General features: G+C 34.7%; 4 protein-coding genes and 1 long non-coding RNA gene across 37 annotated transcripts; 1 reads left to right on the top strand and 4 right to left on the bottom strand.

Moving 5' to 3' along the window:
* The first annotated feature begins 2,721 nt into the window (after window positions 1-2,721).
* LOC111831638 lies at window positions 2,722-4,694 on the top strand. Of its 5 annotated transcripts, XM_023786625.1 has the most exons (8): window positions 2,722-2,848; window positions 3,388-3,455; window positions 3,572-3,635; window positions 3,734-3,783; window positions 3,884-3,913; window positions 4,006-4,068; window positions 4,193-4,255; window positions 4,358-4,694. In XM_023786625.1, the coding sequence occupies exons 2-8, from the start codon at window positions 3,453-3,455 to the stop codon at window positions 4,475-4,477; spliced, it is 393 nt and encodes a 130-aa protein (XP_023642393.1). In that variant the 5' UTR covers window positions 2,722-2,848; window positions 3,388-3,452; the 3' UTR covers window positions 4,478-4,694. The 5 variants fall into 5 exon arrangements, with proteins under 5 accessions (XP_023642393.1, XP_023642396.1, XP_023642395.1 ...); XM_023786628.1 differs by lacking the exon at window positions 2,722-2,848 and having other exon boundaries at window positions 2,921-3,455; window positions 4,006-4,029; window positions 4,196-4,255; XM_023786627.1 differs by lacking the exon at window positions 2,722-2,848 and having other exon boundaries at window positions 2,922-3,455; window positions 4,006-4,029.
* Window positions 4,695-6,077: 1,383 nt separating this feature from the next.
* Window positions 6,078-13,047, bottom strand: LOC17893617. 29 transcript variants are annotated; one of them, XR_002834763.1, is made up of 23 exons: window positions 12,956-13,047; window positions 11,921-11,983; window positions 11,296-11,326; window positions 11,152-11,191; window positions 11,004-11,053; window positions 10,853-10,912; window positions 10,590-10,691; window positions 10,381-10,470; window positions 10,042-10,131; window positions 9,876-9,965; window positions 9,415-9,487; window positions 8,760-8,790; window positions 8,619-8,658; window positions 8,356-8,457; window positions 8,177-8,253; window positions 7,919-8,020; window positions 7,711-7,799; window positions 7,454-7,550; window positions 7,290-7,375; window positions 7,119-7,196; window positions 6,975-7,030; window positions 6,779-6,854; window positions 6,078-6,693 (listed from the first exon to the last, which is right to left on the bottom strand). It is a non-coding gene; the product is annotated as an uncharacterized LOC17893617 (long non-coding RNA). The 29 variants fall into 29 exon arrangements; XR_002834751.1 differs by having other exon boundaries at window positions 8,177-8,237; XR_002834742.1 differs by having other exon boundaries at window positions 8,177-8,237; window positions 8,356-8,432.
* Window positions 13,048-13,740: 693 nt separating this feature from the next.
* Window positions 13,741-16,208, bottom strand: LOC17893318 (plant intracellular Ras-group-related LRR protein 5). Its single transcript, XM_006297341.2, has 3 exons — window positions 15,544-16,208; window positions 14,271-15,184; window positions 13,741-14,172 (listed from the first exon to the last, which is right to left on the bottom strand). The coding sequence occupies exons 1-3, from the start codon at window positions 16,118-16,120 to the stop codon at window positions 14,056-14,058; spliced, it is 1,608 nt and encodes a 535-aa protein (XP_006297403.1). The 5' UTR covers window positions 16,121-16,208; the 3' UTR covers window positions 13,741-14,055.
* An 864-nt stretch (window positions 16,209-17,072) lies between these two features.
* On the bottom strand, window positions 17,073-19,770 carry LOC17892225 (MLO-like protein 7). The gene is made up of 14 exons (XM_006299604.1): window positions 19,576-19,770; window positions 19,429-19,486; window positions 19,017-19,330; window positions 18,870-18,930; window positions 18,713-18,801; window positions 18,547-18,621; window positions 18,379-18,467; window positions 18,243-18,292; window positions 18,139-18,179; window positions 17,891-18,064; window positions 17,739-17,774; window positions 17,589-17,656; window positions 17,452-17,512; window positions 17,073-17,351 (listed from the first exon to the last, which is right to left on the bottom strand). The coding sequence occupies exons 1-14, from the start codon at window positions 19,768-19,770 to the stop codon at window positions 17,073-17,075; spliced, it is 1,590 nt and encodes a 529-aa protein (XP_006299666.1).
* Window positions 19,771-21,740: 1,970 nt separating this feature from the next.
* Window positions 21,741-24,021, bottom strand: LOC17891329 (thioredoxin reductase 2). The gene is made up of 2 exons (XM_006297787.2): window positions 22,943-24,021; window positions 21,741-22,079 (listed from the first exon to the last, which is right to left on the bottom strand). Exons 1-2 carry the CDS (start codon window positions 24,009-24,011, stop codon window positions 22,009-22,011), a joined length of 1,140 nt encoding a protein of 379 aa, XP_006297849.2. The 5' UTR covers window positions 24,012-24,021; the 3' UTR covers window positions 21,741-22,008.
* Between the last annotated feature and the right edge of the window lie 126 nt (window positions 24,022-24,147).

The raw sequence follows: 24,147 nt of genomic DNA, 5'->3' as shown, positions 1-24,147 counted from the left end.
ATCGTCCATCTCTCGCAAAAGATTACTAGGTCTTGCCCATTTATTTTCTTTCTTACAGAGTCACTGCCGTTTCTCTGTTTCGCTTCTCTTCTGTCTGTTCGATTTTCTGTCAGGGTTTATGTTATGGTGTTTTATAGAGCCCTTTTGACCCATAAGATCGCTAATGCTTGAAAGCTTCTGACTTTTTTCATTAGACAACTAAATCAATGCAAAAGCTCCTGACTTTTTTCAATTTGTTGTCAGGGTTTATGTGAAGGTTTTTCTTAGAGCTCTTTTGACATATAAGATTACTATTGCTTGAAAGCTCCTGAATTTTTTTTTTCCTTAGGAGGATTTCTGGTTTATTTCTTTATATCGACAAAGAGTTTGTTCTGGTTTGATTGAAATCTGTTTTTGGTATTTAGTTCCCTGTAATGACAATTATGGTGAATTTGTGTTTGATATCTTATCTCCACCAGTCTACATATATACTGAACAATAAGAGGATCAAGAAGATCATGGTAACACTCTCCTGCTTCTTTTTGATTTTTGTTTTTTGTATTTGTCTCTTTTGCTTGATCTTGATAAAACCATGAACTGAGAGATTAAAAGGGGAATAATCGCATCATTTGTCTTCTCACCAGAGGAAGAGCTTTTGCGGGAGCACCAATGTTTGCTCTTGGATACTACACAAGTATGTGGCTTTAAAGGATCTTTAAAGTCATTGATTAGTTTATCGTTTTGCTTTTTGGGAAACAAGTTTCATCAATGTGTTTCTTGTCTTTCTTTCAGATGATGCTTTAACCCCTAATACAAATCGCATACTTAAAGAAGCCAAACAGGTAAGCAAGAAATGTTATTTTTGGCTTGTGTGTGTGTGTGAAAGGATAATGTTACTGTTAATATCTAATATTTTCATCTGGATTTTCTCACATCAGGCGTTTGCTGAAGCAAATTCCTTAGCAAAGGTAAGCAAGAAATGTTGTTATGCATTTCAAGTTGTTTGATTTTGTGAAGACATAAGTCATGGTTGACATTGACATGTAATGTTTTCTCATGTTTCAGGCGCATAATGCTGATCTGGCTAAGGTGATAGAAACGAAAAATATGTTGGAAGATCTAGTGCAGGTAAAAGCAAGAATTGGTGACAATTCATCTCAAGTTTGTTGATTTTGAAAGGGCATATATAGTTATGCTTAATGATCTGTTATGTAAAGAGATAGTCATGGTTGACATGTAATGTCTTCTCATGTTTCAGAGGTGTATGGCTAATATGATTGAGTTGAAAACAATTGAAAAGACCTTGAACGATCAAGTGCAGGTAAAAGCAAGAAACGGTGTTAATGCATCTAATGTTTGTTGATTTTCAAAGGACATATAGTTATGCTTGATGACCTCTACTAATGTCTTGTCATGTTTCAGTTGTATAGGAAAGCTCATTAGTTGAGATGGAAGAAATAAAAGAAAACTCCCATGGACGATACGCAGGAAGAAACTGAGTGGAGTTTCATACAAGGAAATGGATCAGGAGAAACTATGTGATATGGTGCAGAGAATGAAGGCAGGATATGAACTCTTTAAAAACTAAGTATGTAGCTCAAGGTTTTAATGATCTGACCTTTATGCTTAATTCTTAACTTCTGAGTTCTTTTAGTAATTGGAATTATATGTAAAATGGTAATGCTTGAATGTGTATCAACTTGTGAGTACATTATCTAGTTTGTTTCGCTGTTAGCAAATCACAAGTATTTAAAGTTTTGACAAATATAATGAAAGTATCCCCAGCACATGGCTAACACAGTAACACAAGGGATCTCCATAGTTAAAAACACTATGCTAATAAAAGAAGATAAACACAACTAAAGCTTTGATTTCAGACTCGTGTCTTTTCTCCATGCCTTAACAAAACCCAAAAAAGAACAGAACATCATCAAGGTACCATGACTTCACTCCAAAGGCAGTAGATGATAAAAAAACTGAAGCATCATAGTTAATTAGGAAGTTTTCAAGTCTCATTTATTTGAATCCCATCTCCTCCAAATTAACGAGTTCATTGGTCTACGCCTTCTACAGTTCTACAACTATAATGGCTTCTAGTTTACTTCGTTATTCTCTCGTCATGATCAAACAAACCAAAGAGATCAAAGTTATGGAAAATCCAAAACCCTTAGATAAAATATTCACTCGAGAAAACACACTTAAACCCATGTACTTCCCAATTGCTGTAACGGTGCGTTTTTGTGTGATCTCATAGTTAAAATTTAAGGGTTTGGTCAACGCACTATTTTTTTTAATCTTTTGATGTTAAAAAATATAGATATTGTGATTTTTACGGATAAACACATATGTGTTTGTATTATAATGCATCCGTAAACTTATAAGAAAAACAGAACAAAGAGGGAAGAAGAAGCAAACCGAAATAAAATTGTAAGTAAAACCGTTTGAAGCTCTTGGTTTCAAACAACATGCCGGTTTGAACAATGAAATAGACGCTATAGGCCCAATTCTCTTGTCTGGTAACTATTTTTCGTTTCTAATCTATTACTATGGAATTGGTTAAATGACAAACACTTCTTGGGCTTCTACACTTTTAGGGCCTTTCCCAATTTCCCAACAAACACGATCCAACAAGAGAGAAGCAAACCGAAATCAAATGGTAAGTAAAAAGAAAATCCATAAAACCCGGTTTGCTTTTTCTTCCCTCTTGTTTGTTTCCACTTTCCAGTGTTTTATGTTAAAGGAAGGTACTGGTCTATTTGGAGATGGAGAAGAACATTTTGCTTGCGTTGCTCTCTTCTCAAAAAAATCGAAGACTATAACAGCATCATCTCCTGAGACTTATCGTCCATCTCTCGCAAAAGATTACTAGGTCTTGCCCATTTATTTTCTTTCTTACAGAGTCAATGCCGTTTCTCTGTTTTGTTTCTGTCCTATATTGTTGTCAGGTTTATGTTGTTAGAGCCCTTTTGACCCATAAACGATCGCTAATGCTTGAAAGCTTCTGACTTTTTTCATTAGACAACTAAATCAATGCAAAAGCTCCTGACTTTTTTCAATTTTGTTGTCAGGGTTTATGTTAAGGTTTTTGTTAAGAGCTCTCTTGACCCATAAGATAGCTAATGCTTGAAAGCTTCTGACTTTTTTCATTAGACAACTAAATCAATGCAAAAGCTCCTCACTTTTTTCAGTTTTGTTGTCAGGGTTTATGTTGAGGTTTTTCTTAGAGCTCTTTTGACATATAAGATTTCTATTGCTTGAAAGGTCCTGACTTTTTTTTTTCCTTAGGAGGATTTCTGGTTTATTTCTTTATATCGACAAAGAGTTTGTTCTGGTTTGATTGAAATCTGTTTTTGGTATTTAGTTCTCTGTAATGGTGAATTTGTGTTTGATATCTTATCTCCACCACAGTCTACATAAATACTGAAGAATAAGAGAATCACTACAAATTTCTCTCTCAGAGGATTAAGAAGATCATGGTAACATTCTCCTGCTTTTTTTTTGTTTTTGTTTTTTTGTATTTGTCTCTTTTGCTTGATCTTGATAAAACCATGAACTGAGAGATTTAAAAGAGCAATCATTTTTTTCTCACCAGAGGAAGGAATTATTTGGGAGAGCTTTTGCGGGAGCACCAATGTTTGCTCTTGGATACTACACAAGTATGTGGCTCTAAAGGATCTTTTAAGTCATTAATTAGTTTATGGTTTTGGATTTTGAGAAACAAGCTTCATCAATGTGTTTGTTTTCTTTCTTTCAGATGATGCTTTAACCCCTAACCTAAATCGCATACGTAAAGACGCCAAACAAGTAAGCAAGATATGATTTTTTTTTTTGGTTTGTGTGTGTGTGAAAGGATATTGTTACTGTTGAATTCTAATATCTTCATCTGATTTTTCTCATGTTTTAGGCGTTGGCTGAAGGAAAGTCCTTGGTAAAGGTGAGCAAGTAATGGTGTTATGCATTTCAAGTTTTTAACATTTTGTGAAGATATGAGTCATGGTTGACATGTAATGTCTTCTCATGTTTCAGGAGCGTAAGGCTGCTCTGGCTAAGGTAATAGAAACGAAAAAGATGTTGGACGAGAAAGTGGAGGTAAAAGCAAGAAATGGATTTAATGCATCTCAAGTTTGTTGATTTTGGACTTATATAGTTATGCTTGACGATCTGTTATGTAAAGATATAGTTATGGTTGACCTGTAATGTCTTCATGTTTCAGAAGGGTGTGGATACTCTAATTAAGTTGGAAATAATGAAAAAGAAGTTGGACGATCAAGTGCAGGTAAAAGCAAAAAATGGTGTTAATGCATCTAAAGTTTGTTGATTTTCAAAGGACATATAGTCAATGCTTGATGACCTCTACTAATGTCTTGTCATGTTTCAGTTGTATAGGGCTCGATTAGTTGAGATGGAAGAAAAAAAAAAAAAAACTCCCATGGACGATACGCAGGAAGAAACTGAGTGGAGTTTCATACAAGGAAATGGATCAGGAGAAACTATGTGATATGGTGCAGAGAATGAAGGCAGGATATGAACTCTTTAAAAAACTAAGTATGTAGCTCAAGGTTTTGATGATCTGACTTTTGTGCTTAATTCTTAACTTGTGAGTTCTGTTAGTAATTGGAATTATATTTAAAATGTTAATCCTTGAATGTGTATCAACTTGTGATTACATTATCTAGTTTGTTTTGTTCTTAGTAAATGACACGTTGGCGTCGAAACATGTGTTGACCTTTAACACAACTAAACCTTTGATTTCAGACTTGTGTCTGTTCTCCATACCTTTAAAAAAAAACCCAAAAAAGAACAGAACATCATCAAGGTACAATGACTTCACTCCAAAGGCAGTAGATGATTAAAAAAACTGAAGCATCATAGTTAATTAGGAAGTTTTCAAGTCTCATTCTTAGCAACGGTTTAAGGGTTAAACTGGATTTTCAAATTTATGAATCCCATCTCCTCCAAATTAACGATTTAATTCGTATACCTTCTACAGTTCTACTACTGCAATGGCTTCGTTATTCTCTCGTCATGAACAAAGAAATCAAAGAGATCAAGTTACGGAAAATGGAAAACTTTTGATAAATATTCTCTCGAGACAACAACACTTAAACCCATGTACTTCCCATTTGCTGTAACGGTGCGTTTTTGTGTGATCTCATAGTTAAAATTTAAGGGTTTGGTCAACGCACTATTTTTTTGTCTTTTGATGTTGAAACTTGGAACAACAAACCAAATTTAGCCGAGCGTATGTTTAACGTTTTTTATCTCCACCACCGTCTTTTAGATCTTTTGTGTTTACAAAAAACACTTCAGATCTTTTGGTATTTATTAAAACTACCCAATATCTTTTCGAATTTATTAAACCGTCCCTAAAGTTTTTCGTATTTATTAAACCGTCCCTAGTTCTTTTCATATTTATTAAACCGTCCCTAGTTCTTTCCATATTTATTAAACCGTCCCTAGTTCTTTCCATATTTATTAAACCGTCCCTAGTTCTTTTCATATTTATTAAACTGTCCCTTGTTCTTTTCATATTTATTAAACCGACCCTAGTTCTTTTCATATTTATTAAACCGTCCCTAGTTCTTTCATATTTATTAAACCGTCCCTAGTTCTTTTCATATTTATTAAACCGTCCCTAGTTCTTTTCATATTTATTAAACCAGTCCCTAGTTCTTTTCATATTTATTAAACCGTCCCTAGTTCTTTCATATTTATTAAACCGTCCCTAGTTCTTTCATATTTATTAAACCGTCCCTAGTTCTTTTCATATTTATTAAACCGTCCCTAGTTCTTTTCTTATTTATTAAAGTACCCTATAACTTTTGTAATTTACCGAATTACGCCATATCTTTTGAGATTTACCGAATTACGCCATATATCTTTTCGTATTTACAAGAAACCACGGATCTTTCCGTATTTTATTAATTATTCCATTTCTTTCTTCAAATAGATCCCAAATCTTTTGATATTGTCACAATAGTCCCAAATTTTGAAAATTTTGTACAAATAATATTTTTACTAATAAAGGTATTCACAGTCAAATATTATTTTTACAAAGGAACCCATATATAATTTTGTGGAAAAAAATAAAAAAATGCTTGATCAATTAATTTACTTTTTATTAATCAAATAAACAACAATGTTTACAAAATTCTCGCACAAGAGAACAACAAAAATATAAGTTTATGTATATTAAAAACAACGACAAGTCAACAATCATAAAGGAACAAGTATTCAAATGGTAAAACATTTTACATGTAACCGTATAGTAAACAATCATATTATATAAACTTCTCGTGGTCATGAATGCTATAAATTGTTGTTAGGTTTTTTTTTTCGTTCCTTTGTTTCGTGTATGTGAATTTTGTGCACGTGAATTTTTATTTGCGTGAGTTTTTATTTTCGTGTAAATTGCTTTGCTCTTGTTTTTGTTTTGGTGGTGTCGTACGTTTTCGTGAAGTTGTTTTTTTGTTTTGGGGGTGTCGTACGTTTTCGTGAAGTTGTTTTTGTTTTGGTGGTGTTGTATGTTTTCGGGAAGTTGTTTTTGTTTGGTGGTGTTGTATGTTTTTGTTTTCGATGTTTTGTTTTTTTGTGAATTTTTGACAAGATACAAGAGACATAAGGAGCGAGAAAACTTCACCTTACTCATCACTTACCCTTGGATCTCAGATTCTTTGTGACATAAGGATGGATACATCTTGTTAGGGAGAAAATCTGAACAGAGCAAACCATATATTAGACAAGAACATAAACTAAATGCAGAATTGACTACAGCCTCCAGCAAAAAAGTGAAACTTACATGTATATAGTGTGTATTCCTGAGCAAAATTGAGCTGCTAGCTCATATCTTTAATTTGAACTAAGTAATTCAAAGTCTCCAGCCACAGTTGACACAAATAGTTTAAAAAACCATGAGAACTATAATGAGTAATGTAGGAACCAAAAATACATATTACATGTACGACAAAAGAATACGAAACATTGAGATAGATTACCTTAACGTGAATCATTGAGAAGATATTTGCTATCTCATTTTGTGAAGCCTTTGAGCCTGTCATTTGCACCTTGAAGTTGTCAGCCCAAAACATATATTCAACTAAAAAAATAGAGAGAATACGCACTAGGAAACAAAGAAGTACTCGATCAGACGCATCGAGCTCCACTGTTCTCAAAATCTTTGCAGCTTAAGGATGGATACCTCTTGTTAGGTAGTTAATCTGGACAGAGTAAAGCATACACTAATAGATATATTAGAGAAGACCATAAACTATATACAAAACTGAATACAGCCTCCAGAAAAAGAAACTTACATGTATGTAAAGTGTGTGTTGGGGCGTTGGACTGCTGCAGAGTCTCCGGCAACAATTGACACAAATAGTTTGACAAGCCATGAGAACTGTAATGAGTAATGTATGGAACCAAAAATACAAATTAAATGTACAACAAAAGAATACGAAACATTGAGATAGATTACCTTAACATGTATCATTAAGACGATATTTCCTATCTCATTTTGTGAAGTCTTTGAGTCTGTCTGTCATTTGCATCTTGAAGTGGTCAGCCCAAAACTTCTAGAAAAGTAGAGAGAATAAGCACCAGAAAACATAAAACTACTTGATTAGACGCATCGAGCACCACTGTTCTCAAGATATTTGCGGCTTAAGGATGGATAAATCTTGTTAGGTATTAAATCTGAATAGAGTAAAGAATATCACTAATAGATAACTGTACCGTGTCTCCCTCAATTGACACCCATCAGAGAGCTTAACAGCTGACACACGCCCATCCAAACCGGCTTCCAAGTTATTTATCGAAGCACCCTGTTCAAAAGAAAGAGAATCTTAAGTTTACTCATTGTGCTTTTGAGATTCCTAGGTTCGTAGGAAAGCAAAGGCTTCAATTTAAGACTCTAATGAATCGATGTGGGTTGATATTTTACCTTGACAAACTTAACCCCATTTTGACGGTATAGTTCTTCATATTTCTGAGCAAGTGATGGAGTGAACAGTCTTTGCAAAAGCTGGTCTTCAGGGAATACAATCTATAGTTCCACAAGGGAAGCCCAAAAGCATATGTAAATTAGTACATATGTTTTGCATGTTATTTGAACATCTCAAAGCATAAAAGTACTAGATCCTACGCATCGACCTCCACTGTTTTTAAAATCTCTAGTAATTCAAATGTTTGATAAACCTACCTTCTTCATTGCTGCTGACTGGATGGTTTTCAAACCTTTTTGTTCCTAAATATATGCTGTTCTGAAACCAAGGAAAACTCAAAATACAAATAAAAGTAGAACCCATAAGCATCTAGAGTAGTGGCTGGCAACATTTGGTTTCTTACTCGTACTTGAAGCATGATAAAGAATGTTATTACCTTAGCTAAAATTACTGAGGAATTATATTGGCTGTCTCATGTTTATGAGATTCTCCAAGGTGTTTGCGACAATCTCTCTACAAGAGTCAAAAAAATGTTATCCTACGCACATTATAATGCAATCATTTAGTGATGTTTTAGCTCATAGTGACACTGATAACAAACCTGAGGCAACTAACTGAATCAAAGCCGAAAAGCCAAATCAATGCCTAACTAGAAAACTGTTACACATATCTAAAAACAAAAGAGAAAGCAAAACTTACTCTCCAGAATAGACTAAGGCTGAACTTGACACTGAAACCCCTAGGTTTACAAAAATCATGTTATTAAAAAAACTTGCATACATCAGAAGCCCGAAACTTAATTGTCATTTAATTCAGATAACTACTATATAAACCACATACCTTGCAAAATATGTAGTGTGGTTGAATTTTGCTTTGACAGTAGTTGCACATGATCAACAAAAAGAAAATCGAGGTTAACACTTGACTTAAATTTAAAAGTAAATAAAGTGTCTAACTATTGAGAAACAACCACATAAAAATAGATGCTTTAAAATTTAAGAAAAAACAATGAGCTCAAAAGCAAAATTCACCACAATGAATATGTAAGTGAATGTGTTTTGTTTGTGTTATGTTTCTATTTGAATTTGAGGCGTTTATATGTGTGTTTGTGTCTTACTTTTCTGTGTTTGAATTAAGTTTGAGCGTGTTTTGTTTGTCTTATGTTTTCTATTTGAATTTGTGTTTAGATGTGTCATGTGTGTTTGAATTGTGTTTGAGCGTGTTTTGTTTGTCTTGTGTTTAGATGTGTCATGTGTGTTTGAATTATGTTTGAGCATGCTTTGATTGTCTTGTGTTTTCTGTTTGAATTTGTGTGTAGATGTATCTGAATTACGTTTGAGTGTGTTGTGTTTTGTGCTTTTAGGATCATATCTAATAAGAATTGACGAGGCTAAACATGTTAAATATTTGCAGAACAAGCCAGAACAGAGGACTTGTCTGTCTCATTTTTGTGGAGAGAGGGAGAGAGAGGGAGAGAGAGAACACGAAATCTTACTTTTATTTGTTATTGCCTAGTGAATGGATCTCCAGAAAATTTGTTTTTAGAGCTTCGGGATCCGGTCCTTTCGCTTGAAAGCAAAAAAATAAACAAAAAAAATATTAGTAACAAAGAGAGAGTTTAAACATAGTGTGAATAACATAAAACGAAACCAACAATAAACTGGATCATTTGACTAACTTATGAACCCAATGTATATAGATAGGTGTTGTTCTCTTCAAACAAACACATTCAGCAATCAAATATAGTTATTTCTACAATTTACACATAACTTGAACACTTATACATAAAAGATTATTGAAACATAACCCACTAAGTGAATAACTAATTAACTGATGACAGTGAATGATAAACCTGAGTCAAAGAACACACTCATATTCAGAAGACACAAACACGCATAACACTGAAATTACACACGACAACACCCAAAACACAAATATAAACTCAAAATATGGTACCTGAAATAATGATTTGCAGAAACTAGAGAGAATATGCACTAGGAAGCATAGAAGTACTTGATTAGACGCATCAAGCTCCTCTCTCAAAACCTATGCAGCTTAAGGATGGATACATCAAGTGGCATCAGTTGAGAAAGAAAAAAGTGAAGATAAACTACAAATATACCTTGTATGCCTCAATTTTATACCCATCAGCGAGCTTAACAGCTGATACACACCAATCCGAACCGTCTTCCAAGTTATTTATCGAAGCTCCCTGTTCAAAAGAAAGAGAAACTTAAGTTTACTCACAGTGCTTTTGAAATTCTTAGGTTCGCAGGAAAGCAAAAGCTTCAGTTTAAGACTCTAATGCATCGATGTGGAAAGCAAATGCACTAGGAAGCATAGAAGTACTCGATCAGACGCATCAAGCTCCATTGTTCTCAAAATATATGCAGCTTAAGGATTGATACATCAAGTGGCATCAGTTGAGAAAGAAAAAAGTGAAGCTAAACTACAACTATACCTTGTCTACCTCAACTGTACACCCATCAGCGAGCTTAACAGCTGATACACAACCATCCGAACCGGCTTCCAAGTTATTTATCAAAGCTCCCTGTGCCAACGAAAGAGAAACTTAAGTTTACTCACTGTGCTTTTGAAATTCTTAGGTTCGCAGGAAAGCAAATGTTTCAGTTTAAGACTCTAATGCATCGATGAGGGTTAATATCTTACCTTGACAAACTTAACCCCATTTTGACGGTATAGTTCTTCATATTTCTGAGCAAGCGATGGAGTGACCAGTCTTTGCAAAAGCTGATCTTCAGGGAATACAATCTGTTGTTCCACAGGGGAAGCCCAAAAGAAGATGTAAATTAGTACGTCTGTTTTGCATATTATTTGAACATCTGGAACCATAAAAGTACTACATCATACGCATTGACCTCCACTGTTCTCAAAATTTCTAGTAATTCACATGTTTGATAAACCTGGTTAACCTTTTCATTGCTGCTGACTAGATGGTCTTCAAACCTTTTTGTTCCTAAATATATGTTCTTCTGAAACCAAGGAAAACTCAAAATACAGTAAAAAATAAAACCCATAACCATCTTGAGTAGTGGCTGGCACCGTTTAGTTGCTTACTCGTACTTGTTATTTTGATGAGGTTACATGCATGATGCCCTCCAACTTCACCAAACCTGAGCCAAATAACTGAATCAAAGTCGAAAAGCCAAATCCACGCCTAACTAGAAAACAGTTACACACAACTAAAAACAAAAGAGAAAGCCAAACTTACTCTCCAGAATAGACTAAGGCTGAACTTGACACTGAAACCCCTAGGTTAACAAAAATCATGTTATTAGAAAAACTTGTATACATAAGAAGCCCTAAACAACTTAATTGTCATTTAATTCAGATAAATACTATATAAACCACATACCTTGCTAAATTTGTTGTCTGGTTGAATTTTGCTTTGGCAGTAGTTGCACATGATCAACAAAAAGAAAATCGAGGTTACACACTTATTAAGAAAGTAAATAAAGTGTCTAATTATTGAGAGAAAACAACGAGCTCAAAGCAAAATTCGTGACAGTGAATATGTAAATGAATTTGAGGCGTTCATATGTGTGTTTGATGAATTTGCGTTTACATGTGTGTTTGTGTCATGCTTTTCTGTGTTTGAGCGTGTTTTGTTTGTCCTATGTTTTCTGTTTGAGTTTGTGTTGAGATGTGTCATGTGTGTTTGAGCGTGTTTTGTTTGAGCGTGTTTTCTGTTTGAGTTTGTGTTGAGATGTGTCATGTGTGTTTGAGATGTGTCATGTGTGTTTGAATTATGTTTGAGCGTGTTTTGTTTGTCTTGTGTTTTATGTTTGAATTTGTGTGTAGATGTGTATATGAATTACGTTTGAGCGTGTTTTGTGCTTTTAGGATCATATCTAACAAGAATTGACGAGGCCAACCTGCTAAGCATGTTAAATATTTGCAGAACAAGCCAAAATAGAGGACTTGTCTGTCTCTATTTTTTTGGAAAAAGAGAGAAAGAGAGAGAGAACAAGAAATCTTACTTCTTATTTCTGAATGGATCTCCAGAAAAATTGTTTTATAGAGCTTCAGGATCCATTCCTTCGCTTGAAAGCAAAACAAAAAACAAAAAAACAAAAAAATTATTAGTAACAAAGAGAGAGTTTAAACATAGTGTGAATAACATACAAAGAAACCAACTGGATCATTTGACTAACTTATGGACCCAATGTATATAGTTATCATCAGTAACTTGAACACTTATACATACAAAATTATTGAAACATAACTTAACTAAGTGAATAACTTATTAACTGATGTCAGTGATTGCTAAACTGAGTCAAAGAAAGAAAACATTCAGAACACTCATAACACTGAGGAAACAAAAGAACTTAATACAAGTCCAAAATAAGTTCAACACAGAGATTTTACACGACAACACCCAAACACACAAATATAATCTCACATTCCTTAATAATATGGTACTTGAAATTAAGATTTCTTGCAGAATCAGACGAGAACACACAATAAGATGCAAGTCCTAGTGATTAACATAGAAAAATAGATAACTCACGAGACAAATATAGTGAAATGAACACAAATAGATATATCTGCATATAATAAGATCACTATCGTTCTTAATCTTGATCTTGTAATCAACGAATGAACAAAATTAACATCACGACAAAACCAAAAAAACTTTGAAATCGGCTTCAAAATTCCTAAAACCGTTAGGGTTTTCTCAACATGAACCAGACATACATCGTCAAAACCAAATTCTTAAATTATATTTTCCCTGAATTGCTCAGAGTAAAGAATCAGATCTGGATAGAATAATCACTATAGTTCTTAGTTCTGAATCTTGTAATCAAAGACGAACAAAATAAATAACACGAAGAACCAACAAAACTTTAAAATCGGCTTCAAAATTCCTAAAAACCGCTAGGGTTTTCTCAACATGAAGAGATTCACATCGTCAAACCAAATTCTACATCGCTAATTACTTTTTCCCCCAATCGATTAAAGTAAAGAAAGCTATAGATGAATCTAAAACTAAAGTTGAGAAAAGTGTAGTATACCTGATTGTTTGCACAATCGGAAGATTTTTGAAGCAACGATCCTTTTGAGAATGGAGATGAACCCAGAGAGAGCGAAAACGAGACTTTGATTTTTTTTATTTTTTTTTTCTGAACAAGGAGAGTATTTGATTTATATTGTTCAAAGACTACCTTGTTTAATTAATCTTCCACCCGTTAAATCTTCCACCCGTTACAAAATCATTAACTCTTAAAATTCAAATCATTACCTATCATGTTTTGACACGTGGAGAGTTTATAAAAAAGAAACAAGATTTTAAAGCATTCCCAAGATCGTTTTATAATTAATCTTCCACCCGTTAAAATTCAAATCATTATTTATCTTATGTTTTGACATGTCGAGAGTTTATAAAAAGGAAACTACACATATAGCCACAAGATTTTAAAGAGATCGTTTTATAATTCTGAAAAACAAATCAAAAATAAATTAGAGGATTACAGACTGGAAAAATAAGAGTTTGAAAAAAAAAAAATGTATAAACTTACCTTTCAAAATAAACAAAACACGATTATTAAGTGATTAATTTCTAGATAGATATGATTAGATATAAAGCGAATAAATCCAAATTTTCAGCTTTTATTATGGCATTCTTCGGTTTCTTAGAAATAACATTTGTAAATTTCATATATAAAGGTCATAATCTTAGCCTTACGTGTTTTGTCGTAAAATGTCATAATCTTGTTCATGTTTCTCGGAATGGAACAAATGTTTTAAATAGTTTAAATTCCTATTGATCAAGAAGTAGTTGACTATTGTATCACTGAAGTTTACATTAACTAGTTGCATCAGTAATCACATAGAGATTCACAAATTGAATTACATTGTCTTTATGATCCAGTCCTGATCGAGAGGTATAAACAAACACCAGTATACAAAGAGTGATTTGAAACAAATTTGTGACGAACATGTGATTATGAATAAAGGAATGGATGGTGTGAACTGTCGTGAACACGGCAGGACTCTTCTGTCCTGCCATCGGTTATAACAGAGTTTACCTGAAACATGAAAATCTACCTGATGATGACAAAAGGTCAGATTTTTTCAGAGTGGTTTAGAGGATTGCCATGCTGCTCTGTTTTCTCTATTTGGTGGACTTGCATAAAAAGCAAATACTGTTAACCCAGCTCTTTTTCGGCTTACTTCTTTGAGATTTGGTGTTTCTTGCCTCTACGAGATCATTCATGAATTGAACCACGGCCTGAGATGATAGCAAAGAGCTTGAATCAATCATCCATGACTGACATAAACGACAAACTCCTTAATCTACAGACAAAAACAACTGAGAAAAGAAAGAACCTGTGCGCCCTTTTCGGTTATATCTCTTGGAAGTTCTTCAAGGGGGTTTTGCTGTGTGTGAAGAATGCGCAGCTGTGAAAGCGTTTTGAAAGAATATGGAAGGAAACGGATCTGGTTATTGCTCATATCAAGCTCTTCTAGCATCTCAAGGTTGCCTATCAACCCTGGGAGTGATCTTAGGTTGGCAAAGTTGTTCCCAATGTTGAGCTTAACAAGTGTTTTGGCATGACATAAGCTCTCTGGTACTGATTCAAGCTCGTTGAAACTCACATCTAACTCTTTGAGGTTAGCCATGGAGGACATTGTTGTGGGTAGCTGCCGAATGTTGTTGTAACGGACAGTCAGAATCTCTAAGGTCGATAACTTCCCAACAGCTTCTGGAAGAGCTTTAAGTCTGTTGTAATCTGCACGGAGTTCTTTCAAGGAAGAACAACCAGAGATATTATGCGGAATCTCTTCGATATTATTTGTTTCAACATCGAGCTTCTTTAGGCTCACAAGAGAACCGATAGATTCAGGGAGAGTGGAGAGGCTGTTAGAGCTCAGATCAAGTTCCTCGAGATGTATCAATCTACTAAATGCTGGTGGAAGAGATGATAACTGGTTTCCACTAAGATTCAGGTTGACCAAGTATACCAAATCTCCTATAGACTCAGGGAGCTGACCAATTCTATTTGAATGCAAATCAAGCTTCGTCAAGGACAAAAGCCCTCCTATGGTTTCCGGTAGTACCATGATGCAATTCTCAGACAAATCTAGCCTAACCAGACTCAATAACTTGCCTATAGAATCTGGAAGCCATTCAAGCTGATCCATCAGCTTGTGCTGCAGATTAAGCTCCTGAGTAGCTTTCTTGGCCGATACTTCAATCAAACTAGCAAGTTTTATGAGACTCAACTTCTCCCCTTCATGGCCTGCACATATATAATAATGATTCCACTACAATTAGAGACAAACAGACTCCATTGGAAAACTATCTAAACACATGAATCTCAAAGCTTTGATTCTATCAAAAAGTTAAAACATTTCGAGTCCAAACACTTTTCCATGGCCTACATTATAATGATTACACTACAGTTTCCCTCCATTGGGGAAAAGCAAACTAAACCCACATGAAAACACTATGGATCTATCCAAAAATCAAAAACATTTTATGGCAAATAGTACACAAAATAATGATGATACCATTGGAAAGCAAACGAATCATGGAAACGTTCTAAACGAATCACAACATCAGATTCCAAATCTAACAGACATTTCAAATGAAACTCACCGATGACTCTCTTAGCCATAAGTGTTGAATCCAAAACCTGAGGCTTCCGAGGAGCCAACAACCCATCATTATAAAACGAAGATCTCTCTTTCTTCACAAACATATCATCACGCGTTAACATCTCCTTTGACTTGACAAGACCCTGATCAGAAGAAACAACCGACGCCGGCACAGGAACCGGAACAGACCGAGGCACAGAAATGGTAGTGGTGGTCATGCCATTAGGAGAAGCAATACAATTCGAAGCTCTCTGAATCAATTCGTCGAACACAACGTGTACAGATTCCAGATCGAGAATTTTATTCGCTTCTCTCCTCTGTTCTTTGCTCTGGAAATGAACAAGACTTCTCCTCATCTCCTTCAACACATTGAAAAGCTCCTTAGGAACACCAGAGTTTTGAATCATCTTGTGTTCATCATCAATGTCTTCTAAGCGAATTCGATCTTCTTCCTCAACGTTTTGAACCAGAGAAGTTGCGGTTTCGACATCTTCGATCTCTGGTCTAGATGGAAGAGATCTATGAATCTTCATGATCTCTTCCACAACCTTGTCCTTGGAATCAAAACGTTTCTCCATGGTTTCTCTGCAAAAAGATTTGATTTTTTTATGAAGAAACAGAGATATTATTCATGGGTTTCCATATTTTTTTGTTGGTTTTCTCTTTCTTTCGTCTTCTTCTTCGTCTTCTCATTCTTTCTTCTTCGTCAGTTCTTTTCTTCTTCTTCGTCGTCGTCTCTCTCTCTGACTCAAACTGCATTAAAATAATCGAATTAAATAATTCGAAAATATATTATTATGATTAATTTAATTGAGAAGGTCACTATGATCTCTCTCTATCATCAACTCGCGTCCTTGTCTTGTCTGTTTAAGTTAATGATAATTTTGTTTATGTTAATAAGATGGACGTAAACAATAATTAAGTATTGACGTGATCATATAAATAATTTGGTGAACATGATCCACTAATGTATGGATTTTTTTTTTTTTTTTTTTTTTGAGAACATTGGATCCGAATCCAAAATAGTAAATTTTACGCATTCGGGAAAAACATATATGGATCCGAATATCTTGATTATAGTGTCTGATCTAGATATAAATTTAATTATATTAATTAATAATTTTGAAATATGTTGAGATTATTTTAATAAATTTTAGATAGTTTTATAATATCTTTTTTTCTGAAAATGGAGTTCTTCATTTTCACTTTATTTTATACTTACAAAAATTAGAGATCTACGCATGTAATAATTCCGATGGTTTATAACACACATTAACATTTATGTACCTTTTTTTATTGTTAAAACAAATTGTTGATCTATTCTTATATTGTAAAATAACTTGTAGGTCAAGTTATTAAATAACTCTAAGCATGGTGTAACACATTATAAAAAAACTTGTACGAGTACGACTATTGTTTTCTGATCAAAATACAAGTTAATAAACGAAACCGTTTCGTGCTAACTTTGAAGTGTATATAACAAAAGCTAAGAAAGAGCTAGCTAAGAGCTTGGTGGAATTGAATATCATCCTAATCTACCCCAGCTGCTTCAAGATCAGACGACATTTCTTCGTCTTCTTCATCTTCTTGCTTAAAGTATTTAACGTTAGAAGAGTGACCAGTGGTCTTGGAACGGTGAAGAGTGGTTGCAAAAGAAGAGGATGAGAGGCTGAAACTCTCTGAACTACCAAGTGTTTTGCTTGGGAGCTTCCTCGCTTTGCCTTTCTTCAGTTTGATGTCTTTGTGCCATTGCTTCAATGCCTTTGCCATTTGCTCATCAAACACTGCTTTCTTCATGTGTGAACCCATCTGCTCAACACACCATTTAACTTCATTAGTCTCTATTTCAAGAGATCATTTAGATAGACTATAGAGTATGATCAATAGAAAACTAAGGTTTACAAGTTACCTGAGTAACGAGGGCGTACAAAGGGAGAGTAATGTAGCTGCATAAGATCAAAGCTCCTAGGCTGCACATACCATACATATGTTCTTAATACTTCTTCTCCATAATACTAATTAGGAACATAACAAACGACTTTTTACCATAGGAAGAGTTTGGTGGCCACAAGATTAAAATCTTTATGGAAGCATGATTTTAACCCAAAAGAATACTGCAAATGCCAAATATATATGTTACTAAGTAGTAACACTCCAAAATGTTGAACTTAGAAGAGACTCATTGTTTTTACCCACCCATATCCAGAAGAAGTGTGTTATCTGGAAAGCATTCTGCATAATACAAAGTATTAAGAGAGACACTAGTATTAATAGAAGACATAATCAGCAAAAACATGCTAGCTCAAGATAAAATCAAGAAGCAGATGCTTTCATATTAACGTTATTACCTGAAACAAGGAAAAGTGGATAAGATGAAGAAGCAGTTGCGGATAATCGAACCAAAAGTATCGATCTGAGCCTCGCACTAGAGGCATCCCCTGAACTACCGCGTGTGTCTCCACGATTTCTAGCGCCATTGTTGCCATAATCGCTTGAAGCTTTGTTCCAACAGCTAGAATTATCTGCAAAAGGACTTATTGTTTTTCAAGAAACTTCCAAGAAGCTTTGTATATTAGAGAGAGTCAGATTGTCTTACGAGCACTGGAGGTATCGATGCCCAAAACAGTGTTCTCCAGCCTGGAAAGAAATATCTCAGTATATGAACTGAAAATGAATTTAAAGATAGTTATTATAGCTCACCATTAACATTAAGCAGCAAGAAGATCACAAATGATGCCCAAAGAACTGGACTGCAGAGCAAAAACAATTGTTAGAAACAGTTATATAAGACCAGATTAGGAAGCACAGTGTCATCTGCATTTGATTGTGTTGTAACCTTATTCCAACTACCAACTTGAAATCGTCCTCGAGAGATCTTTTGATGTATCTCTGGAAGTTAAACTTTCTTCCCGGGGCTAAATGGGCCTGGAACAGAACACTATTAGTAACACATATCAAGATTATGAGAGAATGAAATGGAAAGATGCAAGATTATAAATCTCACAGAGATGAATCCATGGCGCAGAGTCAAGTACTCGGTTCTTCCTACGGATACAAAGAACTGTCTTAAGAAGCATCCCTGTAACCAAAAGATCTCAGACTAATCAAATCAAGAACGTTTTGACGCATTTTGGAAGAGAGATGGAGAAGGAGAGAAATGGTTTCTTTACGACGTAAAAGAAGAAGGGAACTGTTGTCCAGAAACTTGTATGTTCTCTCACAAAAGAAGTCTCATGAGTGAGCCTAAGTCTTGATTGATCTACACCACAAAAACTAACAAATGTAAGTCTGTAAAATAGAATATAACTTTAAGGGCTTTGAAAGTACCAATAGAGAACTCATAGTCATGAGATAATGTCTCTTGCTCCCATTTTTTCCATCCACGAATCTGCCACAAAAGCCAATACAAAATGAAACATTCATTAACTCAATCAAACACAGTTTCTATCGATCAGAACTAGATCTATCGCGTACCTTGAGCCTGCTAAGCATGACGGTGATTAAACTATAGAGGATATGAAAGATGGCCAAGAAGAACAACAAGATGTGAAGTTGGTGCAAGCCTTTCAATGTTATGAGTGGGTCTGATCCTTGTTTACAACTCACAGGTGTATCACCAGCAGCCGAAAGACGTATACTAAGAGATGGAGCAAGATTTTGGAAAATCTCTGCGTCTTCAGATGAACAAGGTAACATAGAAAGAGCAGCCTTTCGAGAAACACATATCTTGAGAATATATGTTTCTCCAAAAGTGAGTAACAATGAAATGAATCCAAGGATCATTAGCTCTGTATAGAATCAATGACCATTTCAAAAACCAAACCAATAAGCTTTTTAAGACAAGACAACCAATGCTAATAGCATTATGCTATGTATGTTAACTTACCGGCTTTGACTTTCTCTAAGGCTTCAAGGAGAGAGTTTTTTTGCTTTTTCCATAGCCACTGAGGAAACAATTAGAAGATGTTTCAGACAAAGGAGTGTTTGAACAAGAAGACTTGTAAGACAAGAAAGAAGATTAAAAAAAGCATACGTTGGCGAGTCTTTGAAGACCCTTTTCAAGAAGATGAGAAATGAGGATGAGAAAGGTGCAGACGATGGCAACAGCCCAAGTGGGTGTCTGAGAGAGCTGTTTCCCGCCGGAGGGAGGTTCAGTGGTGGCTGTAGCTCCGCCGTGGAACATTAGAAACCATAACAAAGATCTTTGACACTTGCTTCGTGTGATCATGAGTTAAGGGAGAGATATACGAAAAACAAATTAAAGAAGATACTAACGTAGCGATCATCAAACTTAAGTTGGTGCTTCTTAATTAATTACTATGTTGTACAACGTAAGTTAATTGACAAAAGAATTGGTTTTTTTTTATTCATTTGACTATATTTATTGTGAGATTAATTAAAAACCACAAGTACACTAAAACATATTCTGATAATTACGTAAATAAATCAAAAGAATAGATTGTGTAATTGGCCATATGCATTCACAATTTCACATGGTGTAGTTACTTGTGTGTGTCATGTTGACCAAGAAAAAAAATCTTAAGTTTAATTATAGTAAGTTTGTAACTCATCTCATTTAAGTCGGTGGAAGTTACATTAGCAAAGTTAATTACGTATTAAGACATTTGACACACAAACGAGTGATGAAACTGCTAATTTACCAAATAAAAAGAAGGTTTGACTTTTTTATTCGCAAGACAGAGACACTGACGTTATTCTCAACTTATATATTGTGTGATACTATTTATTTTTGTGGTTAATCTGATCAAATTAGGCTACTCATAATTCCAACTGTAACTTTTTGCTGTTGTTGATCATTTATTTAACTTTTTGTTGTTGTATATATGCTTCAATTGTATTGAAAATTTAAATATTTTAGGTTGAAATTCAACTTTAAAAAATAACAAGATAAAATTTAAAAACATGTATATGTTATCACTAACATTTCAATTATTATCGATAAATTACATTAAATATTAACTCCCATTTTTACGCATGTCCTATCTAGTCATTATTATATATTAAAGTTAAAAAATAATAATCAATTGATGTGCGAAAGAAAGACAAATATATATATAAAAGGTAAATGAAGGTGTAATATTTGTAAAAAAAAATATATAAAGATTGTCGTTCCAAATTTTTTAAATAAAATTTATGGTATTATATTAAATCAAGAGGCCGAATACATAGCTTATTACAAATTTCGAGATTTATATCTCCAAACGCTAATCACAAAACAAAAAAAAAACTAAAGTTTGAAAACTAAACACCGAAATATCTTCGAAGAGCAATGTATGCGGATGTCTCCATCATTGAGAATTGGGGCTCCTTATCTTCATCAGACTCACGCCGAAGAAGAGGCTTAGGGTTTGCGTAAATATCGCCAATATGATCCATCTCATATATAAATTGTAACTTTTTATTAGAACGTTAATGAGTATTTATAAAGAAAACTGTGGTTTAGGTGGGCCTTAAGGTTTTAGTAGGGTCATATTATTAAGATAAGAAATTTATATTCAGTTAAGATAGAGATTTTTATTTTTTTTGGCTCTAATCATTCTTAACGCAAAGTTAAAACAATCGTTAAATATGATTACAGTTACAATATTGTGGTTACGGTTATTTGATGACTAAGAAGATATAATATATAAGAAAAAGTATGTTGTAGACCAAATTTTCTTCATTTTTAGAGCAACATAGATTTACAACTTATTTGTTTGGGAAGAGATCATTTCTCTCCGACGTACATTTTTCGACATGCGGTATCTTGTACTTGTATGTATTAATGTATATAGGTTTTAAGGATAAACTTTATTATTTAAAATTTAGTTTTGAAGATCGGAAAGTTTATGGTTTGTTTTGTGGTATTTTGGCGGAGTTAGGAAATCGGATTATGAGGGTCAAAAACAAATTATAATGATTAATTGTGTTATTAAAAAAATTTATAAGGGTCAGTTGTGTTATATTACAAGGATCAATTTATTTTTCCCTAAAAATTCATTGAATTTGAAAAATTCACCAGCGTCAATTGACCCTCATATATCTATGCTACCTCCTCCCCTAATTATGAAATCTGAACGAAAAATAAGAAGAGTAGGGAGAGCTGCAAATCGATAAGATTCGAAGAACATAATCACATGGTTATGTGTCTAAACAATCGATTTTTTCTAGTCTCTTCTTATTCTATGATCCCACTTCGATGCGAAACTCAAATTACAATTTCATATAAACCTTAAAACCATTGAAGCCAAAGACATTATAAAAGTCCTCTCGCTTGAGGAACATATAATTGGTCCAAAGCTGTGAAAATTAAAGAGTTTACAGCTTGGCACAAAATCCAACTGCAAGCAAACGCAAATAACTCTACTCAAATCTTCAATCTTCTTTTATTGGTTTTGAAAATGACAAAGCAAATAAGGGGAGAGGGCGAGAAACTTATAAATGGATTCTTTCTCCTACACCTTCTCTAATCACTCTTACCCTCCTGAGATCCAATCTCCTGTAAGTAATGCTCTGCGTCCAATGCCGCCATGCACCCTGCACCATCCGTAACTTGTTTATTAAACTTGTTCTTTCTTATTCATGAAACCATACAAAAAGATAAGAAACATTTGAAGGTAAATCATTCTCTGGAATGGTTTTGCAAAATGGGTTTCACGTAAACACGCAATCACTTTAGATCGGCTAGAGTTCAAAGACCACACACCATGCCGTGCAAGAGAACATCGTAGCAAGAGAACATTTAGATTAACAGTTCTTATAAACGATATACTTGAAACAGTTTAACTTCCTTTGCATGCTATCAAAACACCTAACTACCAAATGAAAAGGACTGGAGAGGAGAACACTAAAGGGTTCAAATGAAGCTAATGGCTTTCAAAAGCTGACTCCTTTTGAACAGATCAATAAAACAGTTACGCTAAACAGATAAACAATAGTTCACTTAACTATCAAATACTATACCTACATTTTACTATTCATCTCAAGACACCAACTAAGAACAATTAATGAGCAGTACTGGTCTTCTACGGATAATGAGATATAGGGTACATAATCTTTGACAGCAAACACAAGACCAATCTATAGCATACACAAATCCAACAAAAGCATGCCTCTAATACTCTGTTATGTAATCAAATGATATACAAAGCAAGCCACTTAAGACTTCATCATATAAAGGCTACGACTTTAAAAAACCTGACTCCTATTAACAGATCAATCAAACAAGTATCATAAACAGATAAACAATTGTTCACTTAACGATATGCCTAACTACTCCTCATAGCATTATGCTATAAGGCGGCAAGTAATATCAGATACTCTGATAGATTCCAGTCATGATTTCAAAGAAGAGCTAACTCATTTTGCAGAAATGTAAAAAGAAAAGTTGGAGAACGAACCAGTTCCTGCAGCAGTGATGGCCTGTCTATACTTCTTGTCTTGAACATCTCCAGCAGCGAATACACCGACCACGCTGGTCTTTGTAGTACCAGGCTTGGTCACAACATAACCATCTTCATCAAGCTCAAGCTGCCCATCCAAAAACTTCGTCGCTGGCTCATGACCAATAGCAAAGAATAATCCAGACACCTTAAGATCAGAAACCTCTCCACTAACAACGTTCTTCACCTTCAATCCACCAAGAACACGTCCACTTTCATCTCCATACGCTTCCACCACCGCAGAGTTCCAAATCACTTCAATCTTAGGGTTAGACAAAGCTCTCTGCTGCATAATCTTAGACGCCCTAAACGTATCCCTTCTATGGATAATATAAACCTTAGATCCATACTTAGTGAGGAAATTAGCTTCCTCCATAGCCGAATCACCACCACCAATAACCACAAGAGGCTTATTCCTAAAAATCGGAGCAGCTCCGTCGCAAACAGCACACGCGGAGATACCACGATTCCAAAAACCACCATCACCTTCACCAGATCCAGTGAAGCTAAGACGTTTCGCCACAGCTCCAGTCGAAATGATCACAGCATCAGCGAGAACAGTTCTCGAATCAGAGAATATCTTAAACGGCTTCGATGAGAAATCAACTTTGTGAACCGTTTCGGTGAAAATCTCAGTACCGAACCTCTCCGATTGCTTCCTGAATTTCTCAACGATCTCAGCACCGAGGATACCTTCAGGGAACCCAGGGAAGTTCTCGACGTCGGTGGTTGTAGTTAACTGACCTCCGGGAGCGATATCGTTAGCCATCCATCCTTCGAAGAGAAGAGGCTTAAGCTCCGCCCTAGCTGCATAAATCGCCGCCGTGTGTGCAGCTGGACCACTTCCGACGATGCAAACCTTGGTTTTGTGAGTTCCCATATCGACGGCGGCGGCGGAGGAAGAAGAAGACGCGGTGGCTAGAGAAGGAGGATTAGAGAGAACAGATCCAAGTAAGAAACCTCCTCCGACGCTGCTTAATAAAGACTTTATTATGAACCTTGACTGGCTCATTGAGATCCAACACATGTTAAAACGATTTGAATAATATTTAGACCACTTTATTTGAATTTCGATGAGATTTTTTTAATAATATTTTTATGAATTGAAAGCCCATATGTCAAAATTATTATTGGTCCATTATTTATATATTCAAGGCTTTGGA

This window comes from Capsella rubella, unplaced genomic scaffold (assembly GCF_000375325.1).
Source record: "Capsella rubella cultivar Monte Gargano unplaced genomic scaffold, Caprub1_0 scaffold_3, whole genome shotgun sequence".
In the NCBI taxonomy this organism is placed as follows: domain Eukaryota; kingdom Viridiplantae; phylum Streptophyta; class Magnoliopsida; order Brassicales; family Brassicaceae; genus Capsella; species Capsella rubella.
The sequence above is the reverse complement of the archived record's forward strand: the minus strand, read 5'-3'. Positions and strand labels throughout refer to the sequence as shown.